Below are 27,085 nucleotides of genomic sequence, written 5' to 3'. Positions count from 1 at the left end.
ACAGAGCTGTGGCTAGAACTGGACACTTCACTGTGGTGTGCTCTTAGCACAAACTTGTGGCTTAACCTATTAGGTGGCTGCCTAATTAATAGGATGCTGAGTTGTAAAAATTCCCAAGAACAATCATTGTAAACCATTATTTAAAAAATCTTCCTGCTCCACAGCAGTGAAGTGAATTGACTTTGAAACCATATCAAGATTCTATGCACGGCTCAGCTTCATATGGGCTTAGACACAATGTCACCAATGGGATATAAGGATAACAGCAAACTCCCAGAAGGGCTGGGAAGTTTGAAGGAACTAATACATATAAAACTTGGATTAGGTTTCTTTTATCAGCATGAGCCTACGTGGTGAAACTTCCTGAAATAGCACTAGCATTTCTTTACTCCAGTCTAGTATCGTCTAATCCCATGGCCTTCCACCCACAGATGGTCAAACACACATTTGCAGAGCCCAGCCCCCCATTTCTCCCTAGATAGTCTGGAATCTGCATTTCTAACTAGTCCCAAAGGGACATGGAAACTGCTGTTCTGGGAACCACATTTTGAGAAGCACTCATCTACCCAAGGTCATTCTAGAGACCACCATTTACCTCAAGAAATTGTCAGGATTTGACAAAGGAATGTGCCTGTCCCACAAACAGTCCAAACGACCAACATAAAAACCATGAGAGAGAGAAAAAAAAAAAATCATGATATTATCACAAACAAATGTCAGTTAAAAATTGTTTTAAAGCATCTGCTGATTTGAGAGCTAACAATCTCTAAAGAAAAAGGTTTGGTGGTCCCCCACCCTTTTCTATATAATGTTAGCACAAATTTATCCTGTATGAATGCCAATGGATTCACTGTCAGATTAAATCCTCACAGAAATATACGTGGAATGAACAGATGGCCTTTCCCTTTCTAAACACTGTGGTATATGTGTGTATTTCACATATAGAGGGGTCTTTTTTCCCCCCTAAGTATGAGCACTAAAACTCTCTGCTTCCAGAGTCTCCAGGACCAAACTTCAATCATCTTGGTCATTTCATAGCCACAGTGCTGGGTTCCTAGTCATTTGTTCCTTTGACACTGTGAAGTGCTCCTGTTCTATCTGCATCCCAGGGACCACGGATGACAAGAGATACAAAGATGTGAAATCAAGCCAGTGAGAGAAAAGGACTCTCAAGCTCTTCTGGCTGTCTTTAGGTTCTTATTCTAAAGGAAAAGGTATCTGCATATGCTTTTGTATGTGTGTGTGTATGAGAGAGAGAGAGAGAGAGAGACAGACAGAGAGAGAGAGAGAGAGAGAGAGAGAGAGAGGGAGAGGGAGGGGGAGGGGGAAGGGAGATGGAGATGGAGACAGAGAGACAGAGAGAAAGAAAGAGAAAATTGGCATGCCAGGGCCTCTAGCCACTGCTCTCAAACTCTAGACATATGTGCCACCTCGTGCACATGCATGACCTTGTATGTCTGGGTTATGTGGGTTCTGAGGAGGCAAACTTGGGTCCTTAGGCTTTGCAGGCACCACTAAGCCATCTCTACAGCCCTGCATATATTTCTTGATCTGCTGTTGTCTGATTAATGATCCCAGAAGATGAATAGCTTTCCACACATACTGAGATGATACCTGATTGCTCACAGGAAAAATTTTTATCAGAATTTTTCTTACCGTGAGTACTTTAAACATCTCTATCTCTGATAAGGAAGTTTGCCCTTGCCCTTACAACAAGGAATGTGGGTTTTCATCGTCACTTACCAAGAAATAAGCAAAAAAAAAAAAAATGGTAAAAAGCTAGGTGTGGTGGCACATGTCTTTAATCCCAGCACTCAGGAGGCAGAGGAAGGAGGATCACCATGAATTTGAAGCCACTTTGAGACTACATAGTGAGTTCCAGGTCAGTCAGGGCTACAGCAAGAGTTTACCTTAAAAAAATAAAATAAAATAAAATCAGGCAAAAGTGCTGCTGCTTGACCAGCAACACTATGAAGATAATGGTTTGGATCTGAAACGTCCCAACAGGCCGGTGAGTTTGAACTCTGTATGTCTGGCCAATAATGACGTCTGGGGAGGTGGAAGAACCTGCGGGCAGACCTTCGAGGGTTACAGCACAGCCTCACCTCCAGCCCAGGCTCACTGTTTCCTGAGCCACCAGCGTGTGCACAAGCTCCTCTTCAGGCTCACACAGCCACAGACAAAGCCTTGCCAGCTGTTGTGGCTTCCTGCCACAATGCACTGTACTCATGGACACTGCGAGCTACAGTCAGCTTTGCCTCCCCTAGTTGTGTCTGTCCGAGACCTTGTCACGGTGCGACAAGAAGTGAAGGTGGCAAAACTACACCTGTTACCAAAGGCTAGCTGGACATCTTTAATCTGAGATCTCAGGAATAATTTACTACAATAAACTGACCAATTCTAGCTATCTTTATTGCCCAGTCTCCTTGTGTGGGGGGGATGTATACACATGTGTCTGTATGTGTTTGGTGCAAGTGAACAGGTGTGCACATGTATGAGACCAGAAAACTTCAGGTGTCATCCTCAGGTATGCTGTCCTCCTCTTTCTCAGACAGGTTTTCTCACTGGCATGGAGTTTACCAATCAGACTAGACTGGCTAGTCAGTGAGCCCCAGGGATGTACTTGTCCCCACTCCCTCAACTCAAGGGTAACAAATACAGACCACCACACCCAGCATCCATGTAGGGTACAGGGGGTCAGAGTCAGGTCTCATGGCTGAGGTAATACTAATTGAAATGAGTCTAAGCGAAGAAGGGCTTATTTCAGCTTGCAGTTCAGGGATATGGTCACAGTGGCAGGGAAGACATGGTGGAATGGACTTAAAGCAGTCCACTCAGTCCAAAATGAGGAAGCAGAGCACAGTGAACACCGATGCTTGGCCAGCCCTCTCCCTTTTACACCTTCCAGGACACCGGCTCACAGTGAAGGTGGGTCTTCCCATCTAGGTTAACCTAGTGGAGAGAATCCCTCACAGAAATGCCCAGAAAAGACCCTAGTCTAGATAATCCTTTATATTCACAGGCAACTGTAGGTCCTGTCAGGTTAATAATCAACATAAACTATGACATGAATCAAACACTTTACCAACTGGTCTATCTCCCCAGCTTGAATTTTATTCCTTATAGATTGTATTTTCTTATTTTCCTTCCCCCTTTTAGCACTGCTGATGTGTAGAAAAGACACTGTCAGACACTTATACTAGAGTGTTTTATACTAGATTATTCATAGCATTCTCTCGAAGCTTAAAATTAAGATTTATTTTACCAACTTAGTCCCTTTCCTTTGGCAAAACTCTTTTTTGATTCTTGCATCTCTAATGGAGCTGAAAATTAATATAACCTTTTGTTTAATTCTCTGTCTGTGCAAAAGCATCATCAACAACGTCAGCATGCTCTGTACAACAGGCCAGGAGTTATAATAATAACCTTACATTTCCATAGCAACTCTCAAGACCACCAGACCCCTCACAAACCAGACTGAGAGAAACACCTCCACACCCCTCACTGGTAACTGCCCTCTTAACGCTTTAGGAAGGCAACTACACACCCAAAACATCCCTGAAAGAAGTAGAGAAATAATTCAGATAAACTATATTTCACTTGTAGCAAGTTTTGGAGGATAATTCTTCTAGGAAAGGTAAGAAGATCAAAGTTGTAAATGTCTTTTTTTTTTTTTTCAAGGATATGGGAAAATCTTGGATAGTTTTAACTCAACCTACTATCAAAAGTTTTCCCATTCTTCTAAGTGTGTTGTCATATAACCATGATAAAAATGATGCTTGCCAAGGAGTAAGCATTGGCTACACAGTAACAATATTGTAATCATCTCAATTATTAATCATTTCTTTCGTTGACAATATTTCAATCCCCTTGTCTGGGCCAAGCTGCCTGACTTATACAACCGCTTCACATAAGAAGAAATTAGCTACAAGCTGTCCTAAGAGAAAGTAGGATGAACTAGTCTCCTGGAAACATAGCAAACTTTTCAGTTTTGTGATTCCTCTGCTACGTGTTTTTAAATCTATAAAGTTCATCACATTTAAAAGACATTTCAAATTCAATTTTGTCCTTATTTAGGATGCTACAACAAAATAGCACAGACTGGGTAATTCTAAACCAACAGAAATTCATTCCATTACAATTTTGGATGCTAGAATATGGTAAGGGTCCATTTCCTGGTTCATAGCCAGCCACATTCTAGTTGTAACCTAGAGACAGAGAGAGCTCTCTGGGGACTTTTTCGAGACACTAACTCCTTTCTTGAAGACTGTCCTCTCAACACCTAATTCCCTCACAAAGCCCAAATACTTCCAAATACCATCACATTAGGGATCCTTTGAACAGAAATATTTAGTTTGTAGCAAAACTTAAGTCAACCAATTAATAGATATGTGTTGAGTATCTACTATTTATTCACTCAAATAATATTTATTAGGAGCATACTGCAGTAAGAAACTATGTCAGACTCATGGGATGTGGGGACACAATAAATACATATGTCCTCTCAAAATGGACTGAGACAGTGCAAAAGCACTGTGAGAAACCTTTGATGGGTAAGAAATGGTCTTCAGGAGGACCTTAATCAGACTGAATTTCCATAAAGGAAGAAAAAAATCAGAACTATCAGATAAGTATAATGACTACAACAGTAAAATCAAAATGTACATTGAGTCACAGAAAGGAAATGAATGAATGATTCACACAAAAAAAAAATCTAAAGAGGATAGAGTCCATCAGAGAAACAGAATAAACAAAAAGAAAATGAAGGGCCATATTTGGAGGACAGAAGAAGACTGATATAACTTACAATTTGAACACAACTCTTCTATAGGAAGAGCAAAAGTAAGCCTGAAAAGGGAGACAGTACAAACTAAACATCAATCTAAGAAAATATCAGCCAGTAGTCTACTTCATTCTTTGAAAAAAATCACAGATTATTTGCATTTCAAAAATTAAATTTACACATCAACTTACTCCTTTGATCACACATGGCACTACTGTGGACTGACTGGAACACACATCGTCACAACACGGTATGGAGTCAGGTTCGCCTTCAAGTAGATCATTCCCACCCAAGAACCTAAAATTATCACACGTCTACAGGGCAAAGAGTCTAAGATCAGGCAGTCTGCTAAAAGAACTATATCCCGAAAGTAAAATCCTGCGACAGGGAGAAAAACAGGAGAATGCTTCACTTCTAAAAGTCTGCTCCCCAAGCACTAGGAGAGGCAGGCTGGCAGCATGGCTGGGTTCTGAGGCACCTGTGAATGAGACACCAACCCCAGACCTACCGCTCTATTCTCAGGTCAGCCACCCTCGGTGAAGAACTCTAACACTGTCCCAAACAGACAGGAGTGAGTCTACAGAATCCACGGAGATGGTACCAGGTCAATCCCAGGTGGGAAGGCTCTATGGTAAGGCCATGCCAATCAGGAAAGCATCTAAAATATGCCTTATTCTACAAAAACAAGACAGAAGGTTTCTATCTGATCATAGTAGTTGGGGAGATCATCAACAAGGATCCAGAAGCAGAGAAAAGATAAATGAAAAGTGCCTTCAGAAATAGTCTGCTCATCTCCCTACTAATACAGATTCGATTCAGTCAGGATCAAATGTCCAGTGAAACTTAACTCCGTTTTCCTTGGGAAATATCGCATGGTCCAATAGTTCTTGCTGCAAAAATTTGCCCTGATATTCCATTTGCATTCTGCATTTCTTAATTTCTTTCTGCTGTGCTAGCTTATACTGCTGTAGGAAATAAGTTATTCCTCTATTTCATATTTGAATGTCTAAAGATGACTACAAAGATCTGTGCAGTACCTGTTTTACCCAAGTTTACTGTAATTTCCCATCAAAAGCAGCTGCCCTACATTGCCTAGGGCTCAGTGCCCCTTTCATCATTATAGCAAGCCAGTGCTAATGACCCCTTGATAAAAACAGACTTGACCAGGAGCAAGCACTTGCTTAGTTTTGCTCTGGGGCTGTTTTATGTTTTGTTTTGCTTTGTTTTTTGAAGATTTGCTGCCTATGAAAGTGAGTAACTGCTCTACGTGCCATACATTAAATCCATGCCAACTCTTTTATTTGCAAGCACAGATGGACAGACAGAGAATGGGCATGCCAGGGCCTCCAACCCCTGCAAAGGAACTCCAAATACATGTAACTCTTTGTGCATCTGGCTTTACGTGGGTACCGAGGAATCAATCTCAGGTGGTTAGGTTTTGCAGGCAAGCACCTTAACCACTGAGCCATCTCAGCAGGTCCCGTGCCAACTCTTGGACACAGTTGTCTTCTTAGTAAACAACATTATAGCGACGCTGCTTCATCAACATCTTCCAGTCTCTGAAAAGGTTAATATCTCTTAACTCCCATGCCTTTTCCAAAATGTGTCACTTCCTCTAAACAGTAGCAAAATGTGTCTCATCTGAAGTCCTTAATCACTGCAGATGCTATGCCTGGGACTCCCACCCATGTGTCTATCTTCCGGGCACACGCGTGCATGGGGCCTCACCAGATGCTGCCTCCTGAAGACATCAGCCCAGCTTGGTGATGACATGCTGTTTTGTGCAGAATAGCCAAAAATAGTGCTGGCCTTTTTCACTGGCACATCGCGCTGCTGATACATCCAATGTGTCATTCATCTCCCCCGTGAGGCTGGCTACATCGTGCCGAGCTTCTGACATCCGCCGCAGTTCACTTGGAAGCAGCCGTTGTCTTCTTATGGAATCAGATCCAAAGTCTAGATGTGGCTGTTATTGTTCACCTAATGGTTGTAAAACCCTCCACAGCATTTTGGTGGATAATTGAAAAAGATGTGTGTCGCCACTCACTTAGGTGAGCAACACCTTGACAACTTGTTCTGAGAAGCCAAGAATGAACTGGGTGCGGGGGGTGGGGGGGAGATAGTGTAGTCTTAAGTGTTTTAAGATTTGCTATATAATCTAACTGAAGACGAGATGGTTGGAAATGATTTTGAATGCGATTCAGCTGTAAAGAAGGGCCCATCACCTTTCTTCAAAACCTCACTGAATCACTGGTATAAATTTGAAGGCAAAAATGTATGCTGTCCCTCCTTTTGCAACCAAGCCAAGGTCTGCATGGAGCAGATAGAGAAGACAATGTGGTTAAACATACTAAGAGGTACTTTGAAATAATATATTTTCTTAGAATTCTCTCAGTTAAGAAGGACTTTTTAAAAGCCGGGCATGGTGGCGCACGCCTTTAATCCCAGCACTCAGGAGGCAGAGGTAGGAGCCATGAGCTCAAGGCCATCCTGAGACTACAGAGTGAATTCCAGGTCAGCCTGGGCTAGAGTGAGAACCTAACTCAAAAAAAACAAAAAAAAAAAAGAAAGAAAGACTTTTAAAATGATTATGCACAATTTTGTACTTTCCCATGAGCCACATTCTGTGCTCTGTTGGCAGGAGAGAGAAGGAACAGGAGAGAACATCAGGAAACTTGAGCAAGCCATCCTCATTAACTGCTGCTCAGCACTGGAAGAGGCCAGGCTGGCGGGTATAGACATTACAAGGAAAATAAGCAATACCAGGCTGCTATATGCATCCCTCAACCCCAGTGCCCGGGTCTTATGGCCAGCCTCATACACTTCTGTCTTGTTTGCCCTTCCAGCCTCACTTCCAGACCTAGTATTCAACCTCCACCAACCACCACCCCCGCCCCCAGTAACTGTCAACCATGTAGCCAAAGAAACACCAGGTTCTGAAAGACACCACTTCTCACCCAACTGCCATCTGGGTCTAGCTCAATATGCTCCCTATCACCCCCACAGGATGGAGGGACACAGCAGAAAAGAAAGGAAAATGTGGCATTGCCCCAAGAAACTCCACTGTAGGAACCATGTCTGCCTGTGACAATGATGGAGAGATAAGCAATGGACTACTTGAGGAAACTGCTCTCACTTTATTTACTCCTGCATTTCTGACCCATACTTCTGTATCATCTAAACAATCATGCCCAGGAAGACAGACGTCCACATCTGTCTCCTATCCTAAGCACTCCCCAAGCTTGCCATGTCAAATGGAGCTGCCTGTAATGCAACACTGCAGCTACATTCTGCCAACACACACGAACAACCACCTTCTGGAATCTAGTTCTCAGTCTCCTGGGTTCAAAACATTGCCCTGACTTAGGGCTTGTCATATTTGTGAATCAACCTTAAAAGCTTGAGAAAAGCCATTCTTTCTACAAAAATCTCTCTAATCTCTATCTCCTCTCTTGTGACTGTCCTGTCTTTCCCTCCTACACTGATTGAAGTTACCTTCTGATTGGTATCTCTCCTTCCATTTCCTTCTCCACCAATTCATCCTGTACAGTGTCGCCAGAGCAGTCACCCAAAAAACACCACTCTCATCATCATATCCCTTAAGGAAAAAAAGAAAAGAAAACTATCTATCACCACTATCAAGTAATCAAGCACCCCAAAGGCAACTTAAATCTGATCAAGCCTTAGCCTCAAGTAATAAGAAAAAAGTATATAGCAAATAAAACGAAGCAATCAATAAAACCCAGAGGACAGGAAATCCTACCAAACAACGGAGCTTTAGCAACAAATAAACAGATAAATAAACAAAGAAACATCAAAGGGTAAAAATAAAATTAGATGGAGGGAGAATTGAAAGAACCCTAGGAAACTTGTGAAACTACAGCATTTCAACTTCATTTGGAGCCTGACCTAAGCTATGGATAGTATTTAATTATTAAAGTTGAGAAACTAGAAGCATGAACATGACCTGTATATTTGGTAGGAAATTTTTGTTTTTGTATAGGTATGTTTTTAAAAGTACTTCCTATCTTTTAGAGCTACATATTGAATGACAACACTTAACAGTGACCACAACTAATAAACACAGGCAGTGACCAGATTCTCCATATGTTGAAAACATATGAAATTGGAAAGCATAGTAGGTCACAGAGCACCATCTCCAACTTCAGTGCCTGCGCTTCTTGCCACCCATTACCACAGTGACAAGGTCCTTCCACCCAGTAAGGGTGCAGAGACAGTAGCGGCCTTCCATATCTCACGAGGTGAACCAATGGGGCCAAGATCAAGTGAACTATTAACCAGCGGGTGCTACATGGCCTTAACCCTCAGGTTTAAAGCTCCAAACATCAAATGTTAATATTCTGCTCTTTGAACTCTACTCCTTTTTAAAGCAAAATTTGCATCCACTCAGAATATGATGGGCACATCAGAAATAACCCTCATACCCCACCCTTTACCCCAAAACAAGAATGCAGGCAGTGACAGTAACATACATGTTCAGGGAATGCCCCCTCTACCAGTAGGAAGCAGTCTCAGGAGAGTGACAAACACAGCAGATAGGTGTCCTTGGAGGTCAGGTAACCAACAAAGCCTCTGCACTCACTGCCAACAACGATTTCATACAAGCAAGATATGCAAGGGAAAACAGCCATCTCTAAAACCAAGGAGGGATGGAAAGAGGGAATAAGAAGAGATGGATGCAGGAAGTCACGGCTATTTGGGTGCTCAATGGGCCTTGAGAGACAAAGAGGGACATGATGTAGGGAAGCTGAATGAGCATCGTGACTACCAAACCATTCAGAATAGTCCAGTGCTCCCTAGTGGAAGCAACTATCCTGAGAGCAGCATTCCTTGATTCCTGAGCAGGGAGAGGCTGTGGGGAGAACACAAAGGGGCCAGACACACCGTGAAATCATCCTCCACATTCTAACCCAGTCCACATTACAGCGGGGGGAGCCAAGTAAGTGACCCCCAGCCAATCTTACACAAAGTAGAATCGCCATGCACCTGGGCCTTCGTGAACTCCTGCCTCGTCAAACTGTGGGGAATACAACAGTGGTTGCCTTAAGCCACAAAGCCCCTAGATAATTCTGTCTGCAATAACAGATAATCGGAGCCAAAACGTTATCACTATTGCCAAAAACTGAGATACACATATTTCTTCTAAATAGGTTTAAGAAAACACTCTTAAAAACAAAAATTAAACAGACAAGATTACCAATTCACAAAAATAAAATTAGTATGGCACTAAATCTTTGGAAGACATGATCAATGTCAGTGAAGGTCATGGCTGTTGGTCAATTTCATACAAATCAGGTAAGGACAGCTTCTGTATCACATTATTGCACCTATTACTACTCAGTACCATCACTCACTACGACCTTCAGTTCCTAGTCACCCTCCTGCTTAGGGCTGGGCACACCACAGCTTGGTAAGCACATGTAACACAGGAACACCTGCAGGATTATGACGGACACTTGGCTGTGAATGGCTCATTCCCTACAAATCTCTGATAAGAGAAGGAGGTGAGTTAGAAGGAAAGCCTGTTATTTCTGCCTGTGGTCCTTTAGATAAGATATAATCAGGCCCAAGAAGGTCCATCTTGAGTATGTGGGGATCCACAGACAACAGGCTTGCCACTGTATCTACCTGTCCTAGGCCATCACTTGCCAAGCTTCAACTGTCTAAATTTTGGTTGAGTATATTACTGCTCCCACTTGGGCTATGCTGAGCCCAATAGCATATGCTAGCACTTTACCTTGGGTGTTTGTCACATCTATACTAGGCCCAAAGCCATCTCTCTGGTTGCCCATCATATCCTGCTGGAAGAATTAGTAGCAAACATGGAATGGAATAGGGTGCTGTAGAAACTGACCCCAATTTACAGGAAAGTCTACAAATCAGCTTTCTAATATTACTAGAACTCTACTCATGCTGTGCCATGCTATCCACTAGCAAGGCAGAACAAAAATTCCAGGAAGGAAGAACCTTCTGGAGAACCAAATGCCTGGCTGACCATTTTGACATGCTTGTCATCAAAATGTTTCAATGACTGAGATATGAAACAAAACTGCTTCTAAAGGAATACTTTCATAAGTTTTCTGGCCTGGAATATTGAAAAACAGTTTTCACTTTAAGGTAAGGAATTTTGCCTAAATTATTGAATGTTTAAAAAAAAAAAAACAACTAAGAATGACCCAGTTCCTGGCCTGCATTCAAAATAGAAATGATATGTCTCCTTGAAAATCCCCTCCAGGTCCTGATCAGTACCAATAATTTTGTGGATTTTCTTACCTGACAGCAAACTCCAAGTTCTCTATCTATGAGGTTAATTGTGCCACTATTTAAACATTTATGTGGCAGTTAACAAAAGTGAAATGATTAAAGGTTGTTTCTGCTACTTTCTGGAAAAAGAAATCAAAGCACTAAAACGGTAATGATTTACTCCAAGAGTCACTTTGGCTGATGAGTATTTACAGCCACAGCCTCCATCTATAGACTAAATACACCAAAAGGTTACACTCTTCAGTTAACAACAGCCAAATGGGCAGTTTTGTTTTGAAATCAGATATTAAAAAATTCTGTATCTTCAGAATCACAAAGCTTGGAGGCTGGTTTAGTCAACATAATCCTCTTATTTCTTCTGTTATACAATATTCAATAAGAAATTAGTATTTTTGTGTTTCTAGTGGAGCCCAGTCATATGCACTTGAAAAGGTGCAGCCACCAGTATGACAGGCATGTCACCAAGTAGGTGACATTTTGGAAGGGGCTGCTGCTGCTCAGATGGGCAAAAACATGCATTTCTATTATCACGGTTTCAAAAGAGTATAAAACCGAGGAAGAAGTGCACTGGTGTGTGGTCACAGGGCTGACACCAGAAGAAAACTATGACACCTTGTTACCATGATAGCTACAGACTTGTCTCCTCACTGTCTGTCTCCAGACACAAACACGCTGACACAAATGAGCTTTCCAACTACACAGTGGGCTTTGCCTGCCAGGGAAAGCCCAGCTTCCAGTGGAGAGAAACTGCTGAAGCCTCTACAAGATCACAAATTATTTTCTTCTCCAATGTTTAACAGAGAAAAGAACATTTTAATGTTTTAGCAAGAACTATTTTTCATTCCAAAAATACTGAAGGACTGAACTCTTAACACCAAACGCCCCATTCATCATCTTATTTTATAATTTTCAGCCCTGCTGTTCCATGCTTAGATGCAGATGTCTGTTGTTTCCAATTGTATCATTCTCCAAGAGTAATTTTCAACCTCAAGATCATTCTAAACAAAATTAGCCCTGCGCGCAAAACTCAACATGGAAACAAACCCAAGATTCTTCTGTCCTAAACACCCGTGTAGTGAACCACAGGGCTCTCCTGTGTTATAACTTATGCAAGATGAGAGACTGAGTTTAACTGAGAAATACACACTACTGAGAGCTCCTGGGGCTTTACCAGCCTGAGTTGATTACCTTTTGTTTATCTTTATTCTCGAGCACTTAGCAGGTAGTTGGTGTCAATAATTTATCACTAAACCGCCATTAAAATATGCATCCTTGGGCTGGAGGGATAGCTCAGTGGTTAAGGCACTTACCTGCAGAGCCTAATGATCTGAGTTTGGTTCCCCAGTTCCCACGTAAAGCCCAGTGCACAGAGTAGCCCATGCAGCAGGAGTCCTGGCGCACCCATTCTCTCTGTCTGTCTCTTCTCTATCTCTCTCTGCTTGAAGATAAATAAAGCCCATACTAAAGAAAACCAGAAGACCACAAGACCATGGATCCATGATAAAAATAAGTTATTTCCAGAGAGATAATTCATAGTTGACTATGGCTGGGTTACAGGGAAAGGGAACTGACTACTAATAGGTAAGAGGTTTCTTATGGGGAAATAAAAATGCTTCAAAATCATACTGTGGGATGGTTGCACAATACTATAAATATATCTAGTGCCAGTGAAACCAGTATTTTAAGAGTGAAATTTATAGCATATAAATTGTATCTCATTAAAGCAGTTAAAATAAGTCATTCAATAGCATGAAAATGTAATCCTCTAGTCACTCATTTTAAGCTATGAAAAGTATAACTTATTTAACAAGCCAGACATGCATAACTTAATTATTTATACATTCCATAAGTCAATGTCAAAGGAATTTAAAGTTGCTTCATTTACTTACAGTCATTTTTAACAGGAGATATGGGTTTTGTTTTCAAAAGCGTAGGAACTACATACACTTGATAAAACCAAAGTAAGCAAAGGAAGGCATGACATCTTTATTTAAGTAACCATAGCTATTCCTCATTGTCTTAGTATAAATGGGCTCCTAATACACTCATTGTTTTGAAGCTAGAGTTATAGTCCTAGCTATACAAAGTAAAGACCAAAAGCTTATTCAGAAAATATTTTATTACCTTGTCAAAGCCTACTTTCTAGAGCTTAAGATTTAAATGTCGTAAGTACTATATAACACACTCTCATTTGACAAAATATCCTAATAATATCTGATGTGTTTATGAGTATATTTATTGCTTCATGACAAATGTGTTTGTGGTCTTTTACTTCATGTGTATCGTTACATTTAAAGTGTGTCTTTTAAACAAAGTGAGAAACTGTGTTAAGAGTAGAGGGAAGTATGTTTTGCAAAATCTTCATTAAGAAAATTATCATTAAGAGAAAGAAAAAATGGAAATGTTCGACTTTAAAGGAAATTAAATGCAATACTTTAACTCGGACTGGTTTTTCTACTACAAGAGCAAAAGGACTGCTATATATGCATGTAGGAAAATGTCACAATTAAATCTTTTATTCTGTATAACTAATATATACTAATAATAGTGAATAAACAGTTAAGTAGCACTTTACTAATTCATATAAATTCAGGTCTAAAACAACACATTAGATATTAGAGTATACAAACTGCTGTCCATTTTTCAAAGAATATCCGTGTGATGTGTGTGTGTATATGTGTGCGTACATATACACACACACAGAGACAGAAAATAGCTGATCAAGTGCTAAAATGCTCATAGATGCATCTCAGTAAAGAGGTATATGACCCTCTTCATAGTCTTATCCACACAACTGTTCTAAAAGTTCATGCAATTATTTAACAGTTAAACAGTAGTAAAATAAGATAAAACGCATCTGTTAAGACTGCATGCTGGAGTCTTGTGTTTCTGTTTCTGTCTTGAACACAGTATGATTTCTGCTCTTTAGCTGGAATATCTAGTCATGTACGTTCAATGTGGTTATTATTTATATGGTTGGTGCATATCTATATGCTCTTTGTGTTCTAGCCACATCATCTTTGCTTTGATCTGCTTTTCATGCTTTGCCGTTCTTTCTTCCTGTTGTACGTTCCTCTGGGTTAATCAAATATTCAGTGTTCAGTTCTGTTTTATCCCCTTGGCTGGATTTACAGCTATCCATTCATTCTCCTATTTAAATTATGCATTCTGAACTTATAGTTTAACTGTAAACATTGTATTTCTTTAATATGGTCTAAGAAAGTTAAATAGTACAAATTCATTTACCATACTCTTATTCTTTGAGCAATTACTAGTATATATTTTACTTCCAAATGTATATTACAAAACTAACATAGTATCATTTTTATTTTAAACAAAAATTAAGAAACTCTATTAAAGAAAAATAAAACATTAATAAGAAAAAAAGTGTTCCACTTCTGCCCATGCACTGGTATTCTTGCTTTTCTTCCTGTAGATCTCAGTTACCATCTGGTGCCATTTTATTCAGCTTAGAGAACTTTCCACATTTCTTGAAGTATAGATCTAATGGTGACAAAGTTTTTCTGCTTCAGTTCATGTGGAAATGTCTCTATTTTTTCTTCATTAAAAGGATATTTTCAGTTGACAAAATAGTCTGGATTGACAATTTTTGTGTTTTCTGGCATTTTCAAGATGATATTCATTGATGTCTAGCTTATACTGTTTCTGATCAGCAGTCATTGATAATTTTTGGTACCATTTGAAAGTTGTATCCATTTCCTTTTCCTCTATTTTTGAGATTCCCTCCCCACACAGTTGGTTTTCAGCCAGTGAATACTGATGTGTCGAGGTGTTACTTTCCTTATTTTAATCTTGCTTGGGATTTGTTGAACTTCTTGGATCTGTGGGTTTATATTTTCAACACCTCTGGAAAATCTGGGGCCATCATTTCATCTCATATTTTCCTGTCCTAATCTCTTCTCCTCCTACCTCCTCTGTCTCTTCTCCTCCCACCACCGCAAGCATACATTACAAAACACTTTCCTTGAGGGCAGCACAGTTTTATTCCTTTTTCTTTTTGGTCTATCATCTCTATATTTTGGCATGGATGGTTTATATAAGTAAATCTTCAAGTTCAATGATCTCTTCTTCGACAATATGCAATTTGCTGCTCACTCCATCTGATGAAGTATTTACTTCTTATACTAATTTTTATCAACTGTCAGTCTGCTTTTGAGTCACATTTTCTTGCTTTTTCACAAGTGTAATATCTATATGCTAGACACTGTGGATGCCTCATTATTGAGAATCTGAATAATTTAGTTTTACCTTAGAGAGAATTTTAATCTGTCAAACAATTACTTTACAGGTAGACTAGATGACTCAAGAGCCTTTCAGGGTTTGTTGCATGAGCTCTGTAATAACATTTGCTCAGTGGCTAGGGCAGTCCTGCTCCTAAGACAAAACCTGAAAACACATCTGAAAGCAGAGAATGCTCCATCAGCTCTCTTCACTCTGGGTGGTCTAAATGCTAGCATTCCTGGGCATTCTGCATCTTGACATGCTTTCCATTCAACTCTCAGTCCCTCAGTGGCTGGTTTATTGCTGACGTTTATGGTGGACATAACTTCATGTCTGACTAAAGGCTGGATATCTAAATTATCTAGGGACCCTTCTCCATGCAACTCCCTCTACTTCAATGTCCTAACTCACAAATGCCACTTGCCTCCACATCCCTAAACTCTGGTCACTGCTTCCTTTGCTAAAGAAGTCTCCTGCTCCGTTTCACTTCCTTTCCTAGGACATAACTTGAAATGTATTACCAGGAAGAAGCAGGGAAGAAAGTGGAACATGTCTCACCTGTTCTCTGCTCTCTGTTCACTGTTACATGAGTGCATCCAGTTTAATAGTTACCACAAAAGGTGAATTCAACAGTCAGAAGTAGAAGTCTCCAATTCTAATGTCTTTTAAATAAATTTAGTATATATTATTTTATCCTTTAAAAAGCAGGTGAATAGAAAGGCACATTTTATTTATATATCACTGATTTACAAACCAATATACAAAATGTTAAGTAACCAGCCTCCAACACACAAATATTTAAATCAATACACATTCATGCAACACCTACTATAACACACAGGGTAGTTGACATATTAGTAAAAAAAAGAATTTTAAAAAAATGTGGTTTTGACCCATATAATTTCCACTGCACCATCCATAAAAGAAATGTACTACACCCCCAACAAAAATGTCTAGTGAATGAATAACCAAGAATCAATCATTCTAGCTACCAGGGGCATACCTGCATTCTCAGAAATGATTACAATTTACATTCATGATTTATTTTTACTGCACAGATTCCTATTTGCCATGCAAGTAATTTCATTCTACATAGTTATATTTTTCAATTCCCTACATATGCTTATTTTTTTTCACATTAGAAGACACTACCTAATCAAGTCACTTCTGTATAGCTATGTCAAACTTGTTTCTGTTGAGTCTTAATTGTATTTCTAATTTTCATCGGGCCAAATCAAATGTATTTCACTGGCACACAGAGAGCAAATATAATGCAATTTCTAAATGGTACCTCAATATTATCATACCACACAGCAATATAATTCCTCTGTTCTTCAATAAATCAACCAGTAATATATCTCTACCTTATAAATTTAGTCTAATCTCTCAGAATAAGCTCCTGACCTATCATTTAACCCAATATATGCAAAAGTTGCCTGTAAGAAAAACAGTCAATAAAATTAAGCTTACTTGCGCTCATGAAATGATGTTTAATAGTATCTTAATACTTATAATCCCTCTTTTGAGATAGGATCTCAGTGCATAACTGACACTGCCTTGAACCTACTATGAAGCCCAGAACTGTCTGAAACTCATGGTTCTCCTCCCTTAACCCCCAAAGTTATTACTTGAACAGACAGTTAATTACAATGAAGTAAAGAGCATCAGAAAAGGAAGCCACAGAGTGTATGTCTTTGGTTACTACGTATTGAGAATCTGCTGTTGTTGTTGTTTTTTTTTTTTTTTTTTTTTTTTTTTTGGTTTTCTGAGGTAGGGTCTCACTGTAGCCCAGGCTGACCTGGAATTCACTATGGAGTCTCGGGGTGGCCTCAAACTCACGGCGATCCTCCTACCTCTGCCTCCCGAGTGCTGGGATTAAAGGCATGCGCCACCACACCCGGCTTGTTGTTGTTGTTTTTAACACATGGCTAAAGAAAAGGTTTCTTGAAGTCCTTCTGAAGATGGTAACAGTTAGCGATATTATTAGCAGCACCTTTCAATGAAAGTACTACTTTCATTTTGTTCATTAGTAACCTGGTTATGCTCCTTAAGGGGATATTCTAGGTGACTTGTCTTCTGTTGTTCTAAACTTGTCAGGAAAGGCCCTTACCTGCAGCACATCTTGGATCTTCACCCACACATCTGCCATGTCATACAACTTGACCTCCTCCTGCTGTGGTGGCTGGGTCCCAACAGAGTCCTGCAGGTACCCCAGGACCACAGAGTGTGCACTGGCCACAGCATTGAATTTGTCAAACAGCAGCTCCAGCAACTCTAGAAGCAACCTATGGAAAAACAAACCAACAAATAAGCAACATTTATGGGGGAGGGGAAGGCAGATATTACACCAACCTGAAAGAAATATCTCAAACTCAAATGAGTAGCACATGATAATATAATAAACATCACAGTTCAACAGATTTGGCTTCAGTTACATTATTTAAGCATTCTCTGAAAACTTATGTAAGCCTCAGTTTACTCTGCTCTTAAATAAAGATCACTTAAGAATTTAAAACCCTAGCACTGTCCTGAGCTCAGCAACAGTGGTTCACATGTGCTTCCTCTTTAGCATATTCCAGTGATTTCAATATTACTACTCTGCACTCGCAGGCAGCTTCCCAAGGAATACAGACATTTTTTTAGACAACAGTTCAGATGCTACACAGAATATGTGATTCCCTAGCAATAAATTGAGTGTTCTGGTAAGGGCACTAATCCTTTTAGTCATGGGAAGCTGTGCTTACTACCATTCAAATACAGGGCCTGAGGTGCCCGAATAAAAGACAGACACCTGCCAAGCAATCTCACTTTCACTACGGGAAGCAGCTTAGGCATCCACATTATCTCATTTATCATGGTGAGATATGCTGGACACATATTATTGCATCGATTTTATACACCCAAGGACGCAGAATGAGGTTGTGAGGCAGCTGGGCCTGGAACAAAAGTAAATTTCTGAGCCAGTACATTCAGCCACCTACCTCTCCCTAGCACTCTAGACTACAAAGAGATATTTAGAGACAACCCAGAGCTATGGGGGATGGACACAGAGAGATTCCCCAGATCACAGAACTCGACACTGCACTCTTCACCCAGGCCTGGACTCATCATTTCCTCCACTTGTCTTGATAAGATGTCATCCTGCATAGAAGGAGCTAATCACAGATGGCTCACGAATGTGGCTTGATAAATGTGGGCTGCACTTATTACTACAGGTATCCTGACTCCCTTCTCCAGCATTAGTCTCCATTACACATCTCTACACAACAGTGCTTAGAACGTGGTTGACAGCATTTGTTAAAGGAATCTTACATGTACATCAGGAGCAAGGACCAGAAACCTTGGAATATGAGCTCTCCTGGTCATAGCTCCTGAAGAGACTGATAAGCCAACCTAGAATTACAAAGGAAAAGCAGAAGAGATGACAGCAGTGCCTGCTAACAAGACTTTACTGCCATAAATAAGAAGTTATGGTCACGGTCTCATCAAAACGTACAGCATATTATCTGTCCCTATGGCTTCTTTATTGCCCAATTATGGTAATTAATGTGCCAATGTGACAGCCTATAACTATCTTGTGATAAAATTCTAATATCTATTTGACATTGTAATCTCAATGAGAGAGAATCAATAAAATTTATGTAGTACTCCCAGCCCAAGAGATACACACATAGTCTAGAAATTACGAAACAGGAGCCAGTCTACCTTTTGAGTGATAAAATTCTAATCTTTTACATATCAGCTCATACTTATACCCACATGTCTAGGGTTTCCCCCTACCCTTTCTCAGCTGCATTATTGGAGGATTACTCAAATATAAGAAGACAGTACAAAACATAGGAAGTTACAAGCAAGCGTAACAGTTTGGAATAGTTAATTTAGCACTAGGAAATAACTAATATTGTCAAACTGGTAGCTAACATCACAGACAGCAAATAACTGAAGTTGCTCCTTGAGAGTTTTGCTACATACATACATATATGCATATATGTATATGGTATATGGTTCCCAAATATGTCTGTAGACCTTGTGTTTTCTTCAGTAGTGAACAGCAAAATAAGGTAAAATAGGAGCTTGGGCTGGAGAGATGGCTTAGCGGTAAAGGTGCTTGCCTGCAAAGCTAAAGGCCCCAGGTTCCATTCTCCACACCCATGTAAGCCAGATGCACAGGGTAGCTAGCGCATGTGTCTGGAGTTCATTTGCAGTAGCTGGAGGTCCTGGCATACTCACACTCTCTCTATCTATCTATCTGCCTGTTTCTCTGTCTCTCAAATAATTTTTTTAAAAATTAAAAAAAAAAAACAGGGGCTGGGGAGATGGATTAGCAGTAGTTAAAGGCACTTGCTTGCACAGCCTGACAGCCTGAGTTCAATTCCCCAGTAACTACAAAAAGCCAGATGCACAAAACGGTACATGCACCTAGAATTTGTTTGCAGTAGCAAAAGGGCCTGGTATGCCCATTACCTATCTATCTATATATTTATCTCAAAATAAATAAAAAATATTTTACAATTTTTTAAATAAAAACTGTACTGACTTTAACAGTGGCAGATTTAATATTTTTGTACTCTCCTGGTAAGGAAATCTTGGGATTTTTTTTTTTTATTTATTTTCATTATAGCAGTTCTGTTACCAGTGTCCTTACTTGACAAAACTAAAATTTAATGTCCATATGTTATACTTAAATTTTTTTCTTGTTCTTCTTTGGAGGTAGGGTCTCTTTCTAGCCCAGAATGATCTAGATCTCACTTGGTAGTTCCAGCCAGCCTTAAATTTACAGCGACCCTCCTACTAATGCCTCATGATTGCTGGGATTAAAGGTATGCTCCACCATTAACTTTTAACCACATCAACCTAGTTTGAACACGTGTTGATCCGTGACATTCACGAGCCTGCCACTGTAGTCTACCATCCCAATGGCCTAGACGTATGAGGTTCAGGCTCGGAACTCGTTCTGGACCAGAGCAGAGCAGAGGAAGCCAAGGCTCCTCTGAATGGACTGCTTGCTTCCAGGACCACCACACTTCAAGGCTGCAGGTCTTATCTGTCAGGTACACAACAGTGTAGCAACCAGAAGCAGCACTCATTTAGAAAAGAGACACAGTGGAGAAATGAGGTGTTAAGATGAGCTTTAAATTATTTATTAACACTGGGGTACTAGCAGTCCTTAACAGAATGCTGACACCATGACAGCATTCATCACTCCTGGAGATTCAAGGCCAAGACAGACTTTCCCCTTCAGTATGGCTTTCATTGTTTTAAGGAGAGGAGGGAAGTGGAACAGTTGCTAGAAAGAGACAGGCCAGGGGCTAGAGAGATGGCTTAGCGGTTAAGGCATTTGCCTGCAAAGCCAAAGGACCCCAGTTCAATTTCCCAGGTCCCACATTAGCCAGAGCAGAAGGAGACACATGCATCTAGAGTTCATTTGCAATGACTGGAGGCCCTGGCGCTCCCATATTCTCTCTCTCTCTCCCTCTCTCTCTCTTTCTGTCAAATAAATAAAAAATATTTTTTTAAAAAAAAAAAAGGAAAGAGACAGGTCAGACAGACTCATGGAGACTTTCCTGGCAGCTCTACAGACTAGAAACCATTCATTCACTCTAAAAGGTGGGAAAGTCACCTCTACTTTATACTAGCACAACATTAATAAAACCTGCAGCTCCAACATTAAAGTTTAATTGAATTTCTGCTACAAATGATGTCAGCAAGGGAGGGAAAAGTCAATCCATAAAATGGAAGACAAGAGCTATAAGTCACAGAGCTGATACAGAACTCACATAAGAACTCAAACGACTTGTAATAAAAGAAAGCAAGCCAACTTTATAAATGGGCTTTGAATATACATTGCTGAAAAACTACATATGAGTGGGCAATGAACAGCAAAAAGATGCTCAGTATCTCCATCAGAATGTATATAAAATTAACAGGAGGCAGCACTTTGACCTACAGAATGGCTATAATCAAAAAGACAACTCAGGGCTGAAGAGATGGCTTAGCGGTTAAGTGCATGCCTATGAAGCTTAAGCACCCCGGTTCAAGGCTTGATTCCCCAAGACCCACGTTAGCCAGATGCACAAGGGGGCGCACACATCCGGAGTTCATTTGCAGTGGCTGGAGGCCCTGGCATGCCCATTCTCTCTCTCTCTCTCTCTCTCTCTCTCTCTCTCTCTCTCTCTCTCCCCTCCCCCTCTCTCCCTCCCTCTGTCTCTATCTATCTATCTATCTTTCTCTGTCTGTCACTTTCAAATAAATAAATAAACATAAAACGAGAAAAATTTTTTTGAAAAGACAAGTCAAAAGGTTGGTGAGAATATACAGAACTTCACAGGCAGGTAAAATGGCTCTGCCACTATGGAACTGCTGTGACAGTTCCTCAAATATCAAGTTACAATATTGACCCAGCAACTGTATTCTTAGGTAGACTCTCAAGTGACATGAAATCACACATGCACAGAAAAATGAGTACAGTTGTTGCTAACAAGTGGAGATAATCAAAAATGTCCCCAGAGGAAAAGGATAAAATGCTGAAACCTGGAACCATAAGAACAAACCTGGAAAATATTCTAAGTGAAAAAGTCCAAAGCAATTACATTTCTATGGTTCTACCTAATGAAATGTCAAGAATGTGAAAATTTATAGAAATAGATAATACACTGGTGGTTATTTGGGGTAGATAAGAACTGACTTGTAAAAGTATAAGGGAATTATTTTCTGAAGGAAGGCAAAAATGCTGTAGAACTAGACAGTAGTGATGGTAATAAAATCCTATTGACTATATTTTTTAAAAAACTCTGAATATTGTTAGCTACTTTTCTCATCACAGTAACAGAATGCCTGATTTAAACAACTTAGGTTGTTTAAACCCTTAAGGGCAGGAGGATTTGTTTTGGCTCACAGCTTCAGGGGGTTACAACCATGACTGTGTGGCTCCATGCACTTATATGTCTATTCTTTACCTTGAGAATAGGAAGCCAAAAGATAGGCCATATAGAAGTGGACAGTTAAATAAATAATCCCAAAGATAAGTCTCCAGTGACCTATTTCCTCTAACCCAGATCTACTTTCTACTTTCCATCACCTCCCAATAATACCAGCATATTATCAATTTATCAATGTTTAAGTAGGTCAGAAGACTTGAGACCACATTGTCTATAGAAATGCTTTCATAGACACACTTAGAGCTATTATTTTCATAATATCATTAGTTGCCAATCAAAATAAGCCGTTGCCAATGTTTTCAATAAATGAGTTGTAAAGTACGTGGTTTATACTTCAATACAGATGTTTTAAAAGTTATGGTTTGATCAAGGCAGAAACAGAAGGTCTAATAGTTCCTCTCTGGTAGAGAATAAATATTGAAAACAGGAGTCAAATGTTTCAAAAGGTAAAGGATATGGAAAGCTTACTCCCTTGAATTGTTATGGCTGAAATGAAATTAACATTTCTCTTGTAATTCACTTGGATTCTTTTATTAGCTTTCTTACATACATAAATAACATGTAAGAAATTGCACGTATGTGTGTTTTTCAAAAAACTAAAACTAGAACTACCATATGATCCAATGACACAACCCTTGGAATATACTGGAAAGATCTAATTCAGCATAAAAGAGAATCTTGTGCATCCCCATTTCCTATGGCATTAGTCAAAACAGCCAAGTTATCGAACCACACTACATAGCTACTGACAAATGGAAGGATAAAGAAAATGTGGGACATAAATGCAATGGAGTTTTACTCTGCTGCAAAGAACAAAAGGATGTCATTTGCAAAAAAAAGGATGTACCATTAAGTGAAACAAGTCAAACTCAGAAAAATACTATACTTTCTCTCAGGATCCAGATATATATATATCTTACATATTGTATATAACATGTTACATAAAACATATTTATATATATTATATATCTGGTACATGTTATAAAAATTATACATCATATTATAAAATTATATGTTATACATAAATATCTATGGCATGAAATTAGAAGTGGGAATACTTTAAGAAGATGAATGGTGCCAACATGATGAGGTAGGTAATAAGGGATAAATATGAGGAAAATTCATTCTTACATGTAAGAAAATGTCATAATGAAGCCCATCATTTTGCAAAATGAATATTTGCTAATAATAATATTGTTATAAAAGACTTCCATTATTTCCTAGCATTGATGCTTGCTAAACCTTGAATTATGAAAAAGAAAATCTCCCAAGCTCTCTGAGTGTCTCCATCTATAAAGGAAGAATTAGTGGCTGACCTAGGAGCCTCACTATGCTTCTAGAAGGATCAGGTCAGAAAATAGACCAAACAAGGGGAGTTAACTATAACATATAAAAGAAATCAGATAGCTCCAGATTCCTCTGTGTTTCTGACTTGAGCAACAACAAGCATGATGCTTGCCTTTCAACAGAAAGGAGAAGAAAGGGAGGAAGTAAAAATTTGAGGGGGGGAGATAAAGAGAGGGAATGAGAAGGGAGGGCAGGAGAGAATAGAAAAATAAGTGGGGTTATACATTTTAAAGAAAGTGTTGGGTAAGGTCTGGATACGTAAAGTTTAAAGGGTTATGGCTTTCTGTACCTGGATATGCAAGTCAGGAAGAAGGACTGGCACCGGAAATTTTAAAAGTGCAACTATTTGAGAGGACGTGATCATTGCGAGATACTAAGCAGCTAGAAAGACAAGTACAGGCAGAGTCAACACTCCAGATAACAGCATCATTGAAAAAGGATGGCTAGGAAGACACTAGAGGGCAAAAAGGAAGCCAGAGACTATGTTAGAAGACAAAGAACAGGTCCCCCCAGACCTGGGCCGGCAGGCTTTCAGGGGAGCACTGGAAGGTGAATTCAAGACTGGATAAGCAGTGCACGTCTAGTAAGGGAGGGGTAAACAAAGCCAGTCCCATGCTGTCCTTTTCAAAGGCACACATTCCTCACCAGTGTGGATCTCAATAAAATGGAAAAAGAAAAGCTAAGCATACTAGTTCTTAGAAGAACAGCAAAGACTCGCTTCGGACTCATTCGCATAAACAGGACACAGATTTGCACTCATCAGGCCCAACTGAAAGCTACTAGGAATCGACTGGAATAGGATGTGAATAATCACAGAGAATCTCCAAATATTCACCCCGCTCAACTTGGAAAACACGTTTTGTTTCAATAGTCATGCTCAGGAGAAGAAACACACAGAGCCCCCCTAAAGTCACTCCTCAGCCGACTCCTATCACAGTGTATTAAGTTGGAAGAAGTAAACCCTAGGCTGTACTTAGCTCAGCTGCTTACAGGCAGCTTGTGTCACTGGACTCTTGCATATGTTTAAAGACAACAGAACAGGCGGTATTATTACATTTCTTGTGGTTCCTTCAGCTGAAACTTGGAGGATCAAATTTCAATTAACTGTAATTTTTACTATTCAGGAAAAAAAATGCATCTTCACTGTGCTTTTTTTTTTTTTTTAAAGAGACACAAAAGAGCATAAACAGAAATATACCACTATAGCGGGCATGGTGGCACACACCTTTAGTCCTAACCCCTGGAAGGCAGAGGTAGGAGGATCACCATGAGTTCAAGGCCACCCTGAGACTACATAGTGAATTCCAAGGCATCCTGGGCTAAAGTGAGACCCTACCTCAAAAAACAGAACACACACACATTAAAAAAAAAAAAATGCCAATACAGCATCATGAAAGAAAATATTAATCCTGGGATAGCAATGGGTCTGAGCACTTGCATTGGATACCACTTTCCTGCGCAACAGCCACGAGACTTCAAGAGAGACCAGGGAACTTCTCCAAACCTCAGCTTCCTCAATCACAATTTTCTACTTGAAATGACTGTGAGGGTTATATGAAAAAAATGCATCAAAATGAATACCCTAAAAATACTACTAAAAATAATAAGTACATTTCTGTACCTTTACCATTTAGAAAGGAGAAGAGGGAGATTAGAAATATTCCAAATGTCTCAAGGCTCCACTGTATGCTTGTCCTTCCTGTAGTCCATAAGAGGCAGTAGTTCATTCTAATCAAATCCCCTCTTTGATTAAGTTAATAGGATTTGGGTTTATGTCACTTATATCCAAAAGTGATTCACAGAATAAGAGCTAGTTCCCTATGTGTTCCTATAGTCTCTCTAAACAAAAGTAGATTACGTCACTATTACATATGATATATTTTATACTATTCCAATGAACTTCAAGCAGTGGCACAACAGTGGTCTACGTGGGCTCCTGGGTGTGCCACTGGACATGGAATGAGGAAAAAGTCTCTACTGCAGACTTCCTTGTGCCCACATGGCCTAATGCCCAGACTGGAGAAAATTAAGTTAGGAGGCATGTGAATTCAAGAATCAAAGGTATAGTATGGGACTGGAATCTTAGCAGAGGTCCAAAGTTCAGGACAGCACCTTGGTGTCTTTCCTCTGAGTGGAGCCAGCGGTAAAGGCTGTCAGAATGGAGAGGATGCCTGAGAAAGTAGGGCTGAAATAACGTGACAATGATAATCTTGATGAAGGTGCTGGTGACGACAGTGACAATAAAACTGATTTTAAAATAGAACAATAACAATGAGTAGAATAATGACTGGTAGCCCCTCTTAAGTAACTAAGCAAAATAACAAAAATAGGAATAATTACAGCAACGATAGCCCCTCTTTACTCAGTACTCAAATGCCCAAGTACTATGCTACCTGTTGTCTCTGGGCTACCTCATTTCGTCTTCTGGCCAGCCCTATGGGAAGGTTCTACTTTAAGTATCATTTTATACATGAGGAAGCTAGAGCTCAGAAATAAAATGAGAGTAAGTGACATGATTTTAAAGCAAGTCTCTTTTAGGGAAATAAGTGAAACAACTAGACATCTGGCCTGCAGTTCTGGAGAAAGCAAGGCTGGCAGAGTGCCAAAAGACCTGATGACCCTACCTCTGCCTTCTCAGCGCGAGTAGGTTTTCGTGATCGTCCACTACTGCTTTTTGTGCTAAGGCAGCAGACCATGGGTTGGCTCAGCCCCATAGACGGCCTCAGCTGGGCTCCCTCCCACCTCTACATTTTCTCCTGAGGAGCCTCGTTCTTAGCCTGCCAAGACTTCTTCTCCAGCCTCATGTTGTCTCGGTGAGCTGACACAACACAAAGTTGTCATTGTCACCTGCGGCAGCTTGCAAGAATCACCTGGTGAAATGATCTCCTGCGCGGCCCACCTCAAACTTAACACTGCCTAAGCAGAACTTGCCATGGCCTCCCCCAGACCTGCTTCTCTCTCTGTGTTATGAATCACAGAATGGTAGCGATGGCCTTGGCAAACAATCCTCACCTTTCCTTCTCCCTCACAGCCAAGCTCTCACCAAGTCCCCTTTTCTCTCTCCCGTGAGCCTGTTTCACTCCGCCCCTTACTATACCTAGCCTGCTAGCTTGCCATTCCTCACATTTCAGAATCATTAAAAGAGCCTTCAAACCAGTGTTTTCCTGCAGTCTTACTTCTCCTCAGATGACCAACTTACTGAGGGCAAGAATAATTTCCAATATATGACTGTATTCTAGGACGTCTCGTGATAGATGAGTACTTGTTGAATGAAGGAACAAAAATGAATGCTGAGGGCTGGAGAGATGGCTTAGCGGTTAAGCGCTTGCCTGTGAAGCCTAAGGACCCCGGTTCGAGGCTTGGTTCCCCAGGTCCCACATTAGCCAGATGCACAAGGGGGCGTATGCGTCTGGAGTTCGTTTGCAGAGGCTGGAAGCCCTGGCGCGCCCATTCTCTCTCTCTCCCTCTATCTGTCTTTATCTCTGTGTCT

General features: G+C 40.2%; 1 protein-coding gene across 1 annotated transcript in view; it reads right to left on the bottom strand.

Moving 5' to 3' along the window:
• Exoc4 (exocyst complex component 4) overlaps positions 1-27,085 on the bottom strand; it is a 771,875-nt gene that overhangs the window by 637,633 nt on the left and 107,157 nt on the right. Inside the window, exon 7 of the mRNA XM_004661198.2 lies at positions 17,421-17,595. Within this exon, the coding sequence (XP_004661255.2) occupies positions 17,421-17,595 (175 nt within the window). The remainder of the gene's footprint in view (positions 1-17,420; positions 17,596-27,085) is intronic.

Source organism: Jaculus jaculus, chromosome 10 (assembly GCF_020740685.1).
Source record: "Jaculus jaculus isolate mJacJac1 chromosome 10, mJacJac1.mat.Y.cur, whole genome shotgun sequence".
NCBI lineage: Eukaryota > Metazoa > Chordata > Mammalia > Rodentia > Dipodidae > Jaculus > Jaculus jaculus.
The sequence above is the reverse complement of the archived record's forward strand: the minus strand, read 5'-3'. Positions and strand labels throughout refer to the sequence as shown.